The following is a 13,213-nucleotide window of genomic DNA, read 5'->3' as shown; positions in this document are numbered from 1 at the left end:
GGTCCCCAGCACCCGGGGTGCACGTCCCGCACCCGCTCACGTCCTCCGGAAGAGGGGCGGAGCGGGTTGCGGGAGTGACACCCGCAGCAGGCGCCCTGATTGGTCGGCCGACGAATCAGGGCGATCGTGAGGTGGCACCAGTGCCACCTCACCCCTGCTGCCTCTGGCTGTTCGGGGCCGTCTCTGACGGCCCCGATCAGCCAATAATTCCGGGTCACTGGAGACCCGATTGACCCGGAATCCGCCGCTGATCGCTGGACTGAATTGTCCAGCGATCTGCGGCCATCGCCGACATGGGGGGTCATAATGACCCCCCTGGGCGATATGCCCCGATGCCTGCTGAACGATTTCAGCAGGCATCGGGGACCGGCTCCGCTCCAGATGGTTGCGGGGGACCGGTAAAACACATGATGTTCTCATACGTCATGTGTCCTTAAGGACTCGGAAATGGAGACGTATGAGAACGTCATGTGTCCTTAAGGGGTTAAGTGGTCCCTTTATTTTTTTGAGCAGTGTATATTCCATATGATAAATGATAAATATTAGGTATTATGATATTTTGGCCAAAATATAAAAGATTGCAACTGTATGTGCGTGTGTGTGTGTGTATATGTATATTATTTATATATATATATATATAACTAGCTTAATACCCGGCATTGCCTGGTTTTTCCTTCCTAATCCTTGTTGTGGAGGAAAATAAACAAAGGAGGAAGCTCTTGACTTCATATCCATTCCTCATATATTGTTGTCATATCCCAACCCCATATCCCGACCTCCTATGCCGACCTCCTCCTATGCCGACCTCCTCCTATGCCGACCTCCTCCTATGCCGACCTCCTCCTATGCCGACCTCCTCCTATGCCGACCTCCTCCTATGCCGACCTCCTCCTATGCCGACCTCCTCCTATGCCGACCTCCTCCTATGCCGACCTCCTCCTATGCCGACCTCCTCCTATGCCGACCTCCTCCTATGCCGACCTCCTCCTATGCCGACCTCCTCCTATGCCGACCTCCTCCTATGCCGACCTCCTCCTATGCCGACCTCCTCCTATGCCGACCTCCTCCTATGCCGACCTCCTCCTATGCCGACCTCCTCCTATGCCGACCTCCTCCTATGCCGACCTCCTCCTATGCCGACCTCCTCCTATGCCGACCTCCTCCTATCCCGACCTCCTCCTATCCCGACCTCCTCCTATCCCGACCTCCTATCCCAACCGGTAATATGTGTACCAGGTATTAAAATATCTTCAGCCGAACGGAAGTTATGTGGGAACATACATTTCCCATTGATTTGCATGGGATTTTAAACAAAAACCCCAACAAATGGGGGTAGTTAAGGGTTAAATTAACTATCTTATATTTTAAGTGGACATATAAGTAACATGTGACCAAGGATTATCGAAATATCTCCAGCCGTTGGGAAGTTATGCAGTAACATATATTTCCCATTGACTTGTATGGGACTTTAAACATAAACCCCGCCCCTGGCAAATGGGGGTGAGTAAGGGTTAAATCACCTATCCTATGTTTGTTGTTGACATATACCGTATATACTCGAGTATAAGCCGACCCGAGTATAAGCCGAGACCCCTAATTTCAACCCAAAATCCCAGGAAAAGTTATTGACTCGAGTATAAGCCTAGGGTGGGAAATACCTCATCCCCCCTGTCATCATCCAGACCCGTCATTAACATCCTCATCATCATCCCCTTGTCATCATCCCACACATCCCCCCTTCATCATCCCCTTATCATCCCACACATCCCCCCTTCATCATCCCCTTGTCATCATCCCACACATCCCCCCCTTCATCATCCCCTTATCATCCCACACATCCCCCCTTCATCATCCCCTTGTCATCCCACACATCCCCCCTTCATCATCCCCTTATCATCCCGCACATCCCCCCTTCATCATCCCCTTGTCATCATCCCACACATCCCCCCTTCATCATCCCCTTATCATCCCGCACATCCCCCCTTCATCATCCCCTTATCATCCCACACATCCCCCCTTCATCATCCCCTTATCATCCCACACCCCCCCCTTCATCATCCCCACCCCCCTTCATCATCCCCACACCCCCCCTTCATCATCCTCTTCTCATCATTCGCCCTCAGTGGTCTTCAACCTGCGGACCTCCAGAGGTTTCAAAACTACAACTCCCAGCAAGCCCGGGCAGCCATCGGCTGTCCGGGCTTGCTGGGAGTTGTAGTTTTGAAACCTCCGGAGGTCCGCAGGTTGAAGACCACTGCGGCCTTCAACATCATCCAGCCCCCCTCTCACCCCCTTTAGTTCTGAGTACTCACCTCCGCTCGGTGCTGGTCCGGTCCTGCAGGGCTGTCCGGTGAGGAGGTGGTCCGGTGAGGAGGTGGTCCGGGCTGCTATCTTCACCGGGGGCGCCTCTTCTCCGCGCTTCCGGCCCGGAATAGAGGCGTTGCCTTGACAATGACGCAGTAGTACGTTGGCAATGAACGCACCTCTGCGTCGTTGTCACGGCAACGTGACTATTCTGAGGCCGGGCCCGAAGCGCTTAGAAGAGGCCTCCCCGGTGAAGATAGCAGCCCGGAACCACTATCCCACCGGACCACCTCCCCACCGGACAGCCCTGCAGGACCGGACCAGCGCCGAGCGGAGGTGAGTACTCAGAACTAAAGGGGGTGAGAGGGGGCTGGATGATGTTGAAGGCCGCAGTGGTCTTCAACCTGCGGACCTCCGGAGGTTTCAAAACTACAACTCCCAGCAAGCCCGGACAGCCGATGGCTGCCCGGGCTTGCTGTGAGTTGTAGTTTTGAAACCTCTGGAGGTCCGTAGGTTGAAGACCACTGCGGGTGGGGGAGTTCACTCGAGTATAAGCCGAGGGGGGTGTTTTCAGCACGAAAAATCGTGCTGAAAAACTCGGCCTATACTCGAGTATATACGGTAAGTAACGTGTGCCAAGTTTCATGTTAATATCTTTAGCCGTTTGGACTTGATGCTGGAACATACACACACACATACATACATACACGTTGAGTTTTATATGTATAGATGATTTGGTCTGGCCTTGTGATGTGAGGGGGGAGCCTGGGGTGTCAGTGCGTTGTGGGGTGCACATAAAAGATGCTGGGCAGCCTGTCTGATCAAATAGTATACTAAAAGGTTGTGAGCCAGCATGGTGCACTACATGCTATCATGTTACTGGCACCCTGTGTTTGCGTTATCTGTGTGTAACTAGAAAACTAAGCAACTACCCCCCTGAATAGTAGGCGTGTGAGTGATTGATCATCAGTATTTTTTTTACCTGTGTGACCTTTCCTCAAATAGCATTGTTGCTGATCTGCATCATAATGGAAAAAGGGGCCTAACCTGCCCCTGTTCGAGTTACCAATATGTGTGGCCTTTTTTCTGTGATTTTTATCACCTGCTGTGTTGTACATTTGTCCACTGGCAAAGAATTTATTTAGATGTTCAATGGCAAACTTCAGATAGGCCTTTACATGTGCTTTCTTGTGCAGGAAGACCTTGTGGTAGAGGACTGCATTTGGATTGGGATCCCTTGCGTCCCATCGGACTCGTTGACAAACTTTTGGGCTTAGTAGTAATTCTCTGCTTAGTAGAGAAACCACATGGCCACCATTACTAGCAAAGAATGTTTGCGGGAGCAGGCAGCATTGGACACACGTTGCAGGAGCAGAACACACACGTAGCAGGAGAGGGCGGTGATGGTCAGAAAACCGTCTTCCCCCCCCCCCCCCTCGAGAGCCCTGAATGATTTCAGCCCTTCACGGCATAGCGTGTTACCAATTTTTTCCTTGGTAACCGTGGTCCCAGCTGCCTTATATCATTGAGAAGATCCTCCTGTGTAGTTTTGGGCTGATTCCTCACCATTTCCATGGTCATTTAAACTCCACAAGTTTAGTTCTTACATGAAGCTCCTGACCAAGGGAGATTGACAGATGGTCTTGAAGCTCATTCCAGCTTTGTGTAGGTCTACAATCTTGTCCCTGACATCCTTGGACAGCTTTTGGTCTTGGTCCTGGTGGAGAGTTTTGTATCTGATTCAGTGGTACCTTCTGTGAACAGGGGTCTTTTATACAGGTCAATAGCAGAGATTAGGAGCACTCCCTAATAAAGTGTTCCTAATCGCTACTAGTTATCTAGATAAAAGATACCTGGGAGCCAGAAATCTTTCTGATTTGATAGGGGATAAAATCAGAAAAATGCTTATTTGAAATAGATTTTGTTATTCTGTCTCAAGGGAACCTGTCAAGGATGCCTTAAGGTGAGGCCTTAAACTGTGAGTGACTACCGCTGTGTTATTTTGCTGAGTGTCGAAATTCCAGCAAATTCCCACCAGACAATGCTGGTATAAATCCCTTTCTCAGCACTGACTCCCAAAATCACATTCGTTTTTACAATTGACAAAAAGGGAGGGTAAAAACTATCGCATCAAATCATCGTTTTATATGCTGATTGGTCATTTGATCATGGCATAGCATAGGTAACTTATGTTGCAACTTCTCTATCTTGAGGTTTTCCATCCTTCCACAAAAGCCCAATGTTTAGACTTCAACTCCTAACTTCTTGTATCTTCAGACTCCATTCCAAGGTTCTCATCTTAATTACAGGCAAAGAGCAAGCTGAAATGTTTTGAATTAAGGAAAACAAAGTTCTTCTGCAATATTTTAGCAATAGCATATAGCATTTAGCAAAAGCATATGAGTGTAGATATAGCGATCAATATATCATTACAACCTACCATTACAATTTATAGACTGATCTTTTCTTTCTCTGTATGCAAACATACAAAATCACCTGGGATCAAATATTTTCCTTCACTGTAGAAACTACTGTAGTGAAACTGCCGTGTAATCTGATCATATGTTTTCACCCGTAGGGTACAGTACCACGTACCGCTTACGCAGTGTATTTCACTCTGTGCAAAATCATTGGCAGCAGTGGGAATTACGCAACGTATTCTCAGATGTTCATACACACGGGGTAGCTGCCGCCCGCTAGCCCTGTGTGTATGATCATCTGAGAATACGCAGTGTATTTCCTTCTGCTACAGATGATTTTGCGCAGCATGAAATACACTGCGTAAGCGATATGTGGGACTGTACCCTTATACAGTCTCCTTTTTTAGGGTGAAAACACATGGATGGTGGCAGGAACACACTACATAAATGTACCACAAATTTAGAAAAAAGGCATAGCCATACATCCACATGACCGGCTAGGAACATATGGAAAGGTGAGACTGTGCGGTCATTTCTGTAATACTTTCTGGTGGCCATTGTTGCTGCAGTAGTGATGCTACTGGGTCATGTGGTCTCTATACAGCGCTACACCAGTTAAAGATCCAAAGTCTGTTTATAAAGTTTAAAAAATTATGAACCAGGAACCTCATATTAGTTTTTGTAAAATTTTGCTGAGAAGTAGTAGAGCAATGTATGATGTGTATGTGTGACGATATCTTCAATATTTTTGGATAAAAACTTTACTCCTGCTACAAACTAATACAGACTTACCTTCTTTCGTCCCCATTATCAACTTAATAAATTAGGCTTAATCCCCTAAGCCTAATATTTTTTCCTAATATTTACATCTACAGAACCATAGGCTTGTTCTTTGTTCAGCCAATTGTACTTTGTAATGACATCACTCGTTTTACCATAAAATTTATGGCGAAACAAAAAATATATAATTTGTGTGAAGAAATTAAAAAGTAAACAAAAATTTTCAGGTTTCGTTTGCACACTGTACACTTTACGGGGAAAATTACATGTTTTCTTTCTTCTGTCGGTCAATACAATTAAAATGATACCCAAAAACTTATTTTGTAAAAAAAAATAAAAATAAAGGATGTTTAAAATTGCCCTCTTCTGACCTCCCTATAATGTTCACATTTTTCCGTACATGGATTTTGAGCAATTTTCAACTTTTATTTGTTTGCTGTATGGGATCATTATATTTAGAAAGTTCAAATATTTACACATGCGTTGATATCAAATATGTTTATTAATTATCTTTTTTTTAACACTTTTTGGGGTGAAAAAACGGGGTGATTAAAATTTTTATTGGGGAGGTGCTTTTTCACATTTTCTTTTAAAATTTTGTAACCTTTTATTTTGAACTTTTTATGTCCCCAATTATTGGATTGCTATTACTGTTCAGTGCTACTGATCAGTATTATCGGTGATCTACTTTTCTGGTCTGCTAGAAAGTAAATCAGAGAAGAAGACCTTGTGAGGGTGGCTGAAGACTGGTAAGAAGACCTCCTTTTGTCATCTTGGCTGATCTGAGACCCACGATCATGCTGTGGGTGATCAGATCAGCCTTTGGAACTGCCATGAATAATATTGATCACAGCATCTGAGGTGTTAATAGCGGACATCAGTGCGATCGCTGATGTCCACCATTGCCGGCAGGTCCCCGACTGCTGATAGCAGCTGGGACCTGCTGTGCATGAAGTGAGATGTACAGGACGTAAATGTACATCCTGGTATGTTAAGTACCAGTGCATCAGCATGTACATTTACGTCCATTGTTCTTAAGAGGTTAAAGGGAATCTGGCAGCTTTATTTGCTCGTGTACAGGGCTCTGTATGCCAATCAGGTAGGGGCTGGGAGTTGAGGGGTGAGTGAGAAGGCACCCATGCTCTGGCACTTGAGCAGTTCAGCACCAACCCCTTCACATTTGGCTGAAAAATAAAAAGGCAACCTCCATGAGCTCCAGGAAAAGCACAGTTTATTTCTATACCCTAACTACTATACAGTGTCTGCAGCAAAAAAAAAGCTGACAAATCCCCTTTAAGATTTATTCCCTCAAGGTCATACCCACTATTCTAGTGACCTTTCAGATTTGGCCAGAGAAGAAATGACTCCAAAAACTGCTAAATGTACAGTTTTTAAAATTTTATATTTTGTGCTAATGGATGGCCTCAACACATTGATATATTTTGTTTTCCGCTGCAATGTCTTGGATCAGAGTTAGGCTGGGTTCACACCATGTTTTGTACTTACGGTTTCCGTATACGGCTGGAGGAGGGGGCGGGGCTTAATCGCAGCACCCGCACTCAGCCGTATAGGGGAACCGCATTTAAAGCATGTCTATGAGCCGACCGGAGTGAACCGCAGCCTCCGGTTGGCTGCGTTTTCGGCCGTATGCGGTTTCCCGACCGCATGCGGTTTCCCGACCGCAGGCAAAAACGTGGTCGGCTGCGATAAGCCCCGCCCCCTCCTCCCAGCCGTATACGGGAACCGTAAGTACAAAACATGGTGTGAACCCAGCCTTAGCTTCTTTTATCAGCTGCCATTAAAGAAAAGTTCTGCAGCTAAAGGGATACTCCGCAGGTAAAAATTTTATTTAAATCAACTGGTGCCAGAAAGATTTCTAAATTACTTCTTTTTAAAAATCTTATTTTTCCAGTACTTATCAGCTGCTCTGTACTACAGAGGAAGTTGTGCAGTTCTTTCCAGCCTGACCACAGTGCTCTCTGCTGACACCTCTGTCCATGTTAGGAACTATCCAGAGGAGCAAATGCCCATAACAAACCTCTTTGCTTCGGGCAGTTCCTGACACAGCAGCTGATAAGTATTGGAAGGCTTAAGATTTTTTAAATAGAGTTAATACATACATCTGTATAACTTTCTGGCACCAAGTGATTTAATTTTTTTTACATTTTATTTCAGAGGACCACTTTAGGGGATGAGAGTGAGGGACTTCACATTGGCCCTCTTGGAATGTGAGTGAAACCGACAGAAGTAATACTTTGCAGTACTAGTAAAGAAAAGAAAGAGTATTGACAGTATTGCTGTTTTGTGGCAACCTCGCCTTCCAGAAAATGGGGTAAAAATATTATCAAACAGTAACATGTTCCCCACAATGGTGCCAATAAACACTACAACTAGTTATGTAAAACACAAACCCTCATACAGCTACATCAATGGAAAAATAAAGTGATTTTTTTCATATTATAATGACACAAATTAAATTACATTTTAATTAAATGCTGAAGCTGTATAGTGCCCTGTGGAAAACAAAGATGTGGTACAAAGAGCTGGCTTGGGCACATATGGAATAGTATGGTGTTTATGTGCAATCCAGAAGGGAACATTCCTTTAGTCTCAAGACCATAATGTTTTGGGGCCCACGCACATCCTCTGAAAGGGGCAACACTGTACCAAACTGCAGAAAAGGGTAGGTTCAAAAATAGGTGCAGTGTGTGGAAAAATGTGGGTAAGAAAGGACACTATTTATCAGTTCAGGAGCTGTCACCAGAAAACTGGCAAACTACTTCATAGCATCAAAGATAAAATGTGCATTCCAAAAATCAAATGGCTCTCCTTCCATTCTGAGCCCCGGAATTTTGCCGATAAAGCCGTTTTAACTGGGTTATCCGGAAATAGAAAAACAGAGCTAATTTCTTCCAAAATTAGTATCACCCCTGTCCTCGGATTGTGTGTGGTATTACAACTTGTCTCCATTCACTTTAATGGAACTGAACTGCAATGGCGCACACACAGCCTGAGGACAGAGTTGGTACTGTTTTTGAAAGAAACTAGCTCTGTTTTTCTATCTTTGGATAACAACTACACACAAAAATAACATTTCATTGGGGGACACAGAAACCATGCGTATAGGCTGCTGCCACTTGGAAGTTCACATGTCAGAAAAAAGTAGGTTAAATTACCCCCCCCCCCACACACTAAGCCAATCAGTTGTTAGCTTAGGGTCAGTAGGAAGCAGACACAAGTCTGGAGTTCTCTAGACATGGTCGTCTTTTTTATTTTACATCTCTTTATTTTAGCTTTTTTCTTCCCTACCAGTTCCTAGGGCAACAGGGATTGCAAGGCCTTCCTGCTCTCCTATATGCGAAATGGGACGCCATGCATAATAGAGTGTGCCGTTGTACCCTAGTCGCCAACGGCCACCAATCTGGAGGAACTCTGGGTCCTGTTCCCCCACCTATCCCTGTCTGCCTCACCCTCAAAGCTTGGTGCAGTGCAGCAGGGTCTTAAGCTGGTACAGGATAAGCATTCTTGCTCTGCCAGATCTGTGCGCTGCTGCCTTGGGTGCTGATTTCTTCCTAACAATGCCCTCTTTTTCTACTTGATCAATTAGCTTAAAATGTGTAACTCCAGATCTGAAGCTTCCAGTTGACTGGAAGGTGGCTCTTACCTCTGTCCCCTGCCACTTCTGCGTGGTTTGTATTCACCTCTTCCCTACTGATCAACCTGAGCTTTCCTGCCGCATGGGTTCTCAGCCCAGCAACCCAAATCTCTGTTCCGACCAGAATTCTCTTCCTGATCGCTCTGCCTCTGAGCCCACATTTCTTAGGCCCTTTTCCTGCCGCAGTCTATAACTCAGTCTGTGGTTTTACACCTATGTAATGCTTCCCTGCCCATATAGTTGCTCCTTCCCCGTAGTCTACCTCACCAATGAGTCTAAACAGTTGCTGGAAAGCAAAGCAGCCTTGTGGAAAGTGCCCCAGAGGAGGGGGGGGGGGGGGGGGGGTGGTATTTCTTATATTTTATCACCTATATTGGTACCTGAAGAAATCCTTAAAATAGGTGGCCCCTAAAATCCAAAAGGTGCATTTTATTTCTAAGCCTTTCCTAAAAACTCCTTTTAACAAACTTTCTAAATACCATTTTAAATACTGAGGGATGCAGTTTTCAAAGTGGGGTGAAATCAGCCGAAATGGCTGATGTAACATCGGAACGCCACCTGAAGAAATCCACCACTGTAACCTTTTTTTTTTTTTTTTTTGTGGGATGAGGGGCCACTGATGACTGTGACACAGGGAGACATCAGGGGACACTTATGGCTGTGACACAGAGAAAGATGAGGGGACAGTAATGACTGATCATATGATGTAATGTTACGTTGCGTGATGCAATGTTAAGTGATGTGCAGCATCCTGGTCCAAACCTTTGTTTTATTGCTGGCTCCTAGACTCAGCCTGGCTCAGACAACAGGCTTTAAAGGTACGGCAGACATGAGGCTTTCTTCAAGCCATTGACTGCCATCACATTCCATCAAGACCCCACACTTGTTTCACGGAGATGGCAGCCTTTTTTACCAAGAGGTTAAATTAAGTATATAATGTTCTTCAATATGTTTTCAAACAAGGTTGCTTACAAAAATAATTTACACCTACTATGTGGCAGAAGATTGCAATAAGATTTTATGATGTGTATGACTTACCTTATTGTAACTTATAATAAGCTTTACATGCTTCAATTATTCACCTTCTTTACAGTATTACAGATCTTTATTCATTTAATAATGTCACATTTGGTATGTATAAAATAATTTTTTCGTCTGATACATCTAGGTACCGGTGATAGCTTTGACAGCAACTGCAAGCCCCTCAGTACGTGAAGATATTCTGGCATCCTTACACCTACATGACCCACAGATCACCTGTACTAGCTTTGATCGTCCAAACTTGTACTTAGAAGTAGCACGGAAGACGTCAAATATATCTCGAGATCTTCAACCATTTCTCATTAAGAAACAAGGGTAAGACCTACCGTATATAACATGGAGCTTAAAGGGCTTTAAATAATTATTGGTCATCTAGAATCATTGATTTAGCATTTTGTGATGCTTGTTCTTATCTAAGGCTACTGCTTCTAAGCAGCTGCAGGTAATATGACAATGGCTCCCTGACTTGTGTTTCCATAAGAAGTACCCCTGTGGAAAACCATTTTTTTAATCAACTGGTGCCAGAAAGTTAAACAGATTTGTGAATTACTTCAATTAAAAAATCTCTAAAATCTCAATCCTTCCAGTACTTATCAGCTGCTGTATGCTCCACAGGAAGTTCTTTTCTTTTTAAAAGTTTTTTCTGTCTGAGCACAGTGCTCTCTGCTGACACCTCTTTCCATGTCAGGAACTGTCCAGAGCATGAGCAAATCCCCATAGCAAACCTCTCCTGCTCTGGACAGTTCCTCACATTAACAGAGGTGTAAGCAGAGAGCACTGTGGTCAGACAGAAAAGCTATTCAAAAAGAAAGAAACTTCCTGTGGAGCATACAGCAGTTGATAAGTACTGGAAGGATTAAGATTTTTAGATTTATAAATCTGTTTTACTTTCTGGCACCAGTTAATAAAAAAAAAATAAAAAAATAAATTGTTTTCCACCGAAGTTAAAGTAGCGCTTTAATCAATGAACTGCAGCGGCTTTTGCGGTGCCATAGACCGCCGCCGCCACCCGCTGCTCTCCCCCTGCCTGTCCGGGGGTCCTGAGTCCTATCACCGCCACTGCGAGCGCGTACCCCCACCCCCCACAGCACCGCTCCACGCTACCTACCGACCCGCGCCGCGTTGCACCCCCCACCGCACCGCCCTGCCCCGGCCCCATTGCCTCCCCCATCCCCAGTTTTATAATTACCTGTTCCTGGGGTCCACTCTACATCTGGCTCCGGTGGCGTCCTCCTGAGCTGTCACTGTGCGCACTGACGGTGACGTCACGTCACTCGTCATTGCGCACAGCGTAACGCAGGACGCAGCAGGAGCCAGAAGTAGCGTGGACCCCGGGAACAGGTAATTATAAAACCAGGGATGGGGAGGCAATGGGGGCGGTGTGGTTGGGGGTGCGACGCGGGGGGGGGCGTTCGCGCCGCGGGGGGCATTATCGTCTTATCGGCAAGGTAATTGCCGAAATTGCCGATACCAATAATGCCCAAAATCTGGATTATCGGCCGATAATTGAGTTTTAACCATGGTTATCTGTCCTGTTTGACGTATAGATTTTAGCCTGCTTTGTTTTAGTACGTTTGTCGGGTATTCGTATTTGTGTATGTTCGTTTTGCATTTGCTTTATGTTGCCTTATTCTGTATTCACACTGCGTTTTGTCAGTCTTGTTTTGACCTTGTTTGATCCTGCAACTCCTAGGGTAGAATCCAGTTGGGCTCATCTATCTATCCAGGAGTGAGTGAGTCTTGTGCCTGTACCCATGTTTGCTTGTTTTTAGGATCTTCATTTCTTTGGCTTTGGTATTGATGTCCTTCCATGCTTGTAGTGGGGGTGTCTTGTGTGTTCCTTGTTCTGAGTCCAGTGTGAACAGTGCTCTTGATTTTTTCCCCTCCACGATAGGTAACAACTGATTTTTTATTTTATTTTTTTTAAATAAAATTTCTGTTTAGGCATAAAGACCCAAGTTTACTAACTTATTGGGTTAGCGAATCCCAAATTTTAATACTATCTTAAGATCTTTAGCAAGTACTGAAGATTGGCTGAAGATGTGCACTTGGAAGTAAGATGTTAAAGGGTATCTGTCATCAGTGTCACCTGCACTAACCTGTTGGGACAATCGTGTAGTGCGGATGACACTGATGATTACCTATCCTAGATCCGTGGTCCCTTTCATCTGTTATGATTCTTATTCTGGCAACAGGCTTGGTGCACGGGTGGCGCTTTAGTTGCATACTGCTGTCACGGTTGCTTCTTCTTCACTTGGCCCGGCTGAGAGCAGGCTTGGGGAGGCAGCAGCCAGGTTGTTGGCGTGCTCATAGAGCGTTGCCCATCAACCAAGCTTGCTGCCCAAACGAGGAGGATAACGGCCGAACATGCATAGCACTGAACAGTATTAACAATCTAATGATTGCTATAAATAGTCCTCTACGGGGACATAAAAATTGTATTTAAAAAAAAAATTATAATAATAATGTGAAAAATCCCCTCCCCAATAAAAATTTTTAATCGCCCGTTTTTTTTCAATTTTATTTCTAAAAAGCGTAAAATAAAATAATAAACATATTCGGTATCGCCGCGTGCGTAATGTACGAACTATGAAAATATAATGAAAACAGAAATAAAGTGCGATTAAATTGTCACATATGCCCCCAAAAAAAGAAAAAGAGCCCTCATACTGCCCCGTATACGGAAACATTTGAAAGTTATATGTGGTCAAAATAGGGCATTTTTAAACATACTTATTTTTTGAAAACATTTTTTGTGTTTTTTAAAAGTGGTACAATAATAGAAAAGTATGTAATTACGGATATTATTTTAATCGTATTGACCCACAGAATAAAGGAAACATGTCATTATTACCTTAAAGTGTACAGTGTGAAAACAAAACCCTGTTTTCTTTTTAATTTCCCCACACACAAAATAATTCTTTTGAGTTTGCCGTACATTTTGGCCCTCATTTACTATTCTAAACCCGACCTCTTTTGTCGGGTTTTTTTGTCGCATCTTTGTCTGCGCCAT

General features: G+C 44.5%; 1 protein-coding gene across 2 annotated transcripts in view; it reads left to right on the top strand.

Annotated features, from left to right (window-relative positions):
- The window catches only part of WRN (WRN RecQ like helicase), a gene marked incomplete in the record, with an annotated part of 240,253 nt that overhangs the window by 142,146 nt on the left and 84,894 nt on the right, over positions 1 to 13,213 (top strand). For both annotated transcript variants that reach the window (XM_056569404.1, XM_056569396.1), the window contains 1 exon segment: positions 10,328 to 10,515. In XM_056569404.1, the coding sequence (XP_056425379.1) occupies positions 10,328 to 10,515 (188 nt within the window).

This window comes from Hyla sarda, chromosome 1 (genome assembly GCF_029499605.1).
Source record: "Hyla sarda isolate aHylSar1 chromosome 1, aHylSar1.hap1, whole genome shotgun sequence".
Classification (NCBI taxonomy): Eukaryota; Metazoa; Chordata; class Amphibia; order Anura; family Hylidae; genus Hyla; species Hyla sarda.
Note: the sequence above shows the minus strand (reverse complement) of the source record. Positions and strands in the feature narration are given on the sequence as shown.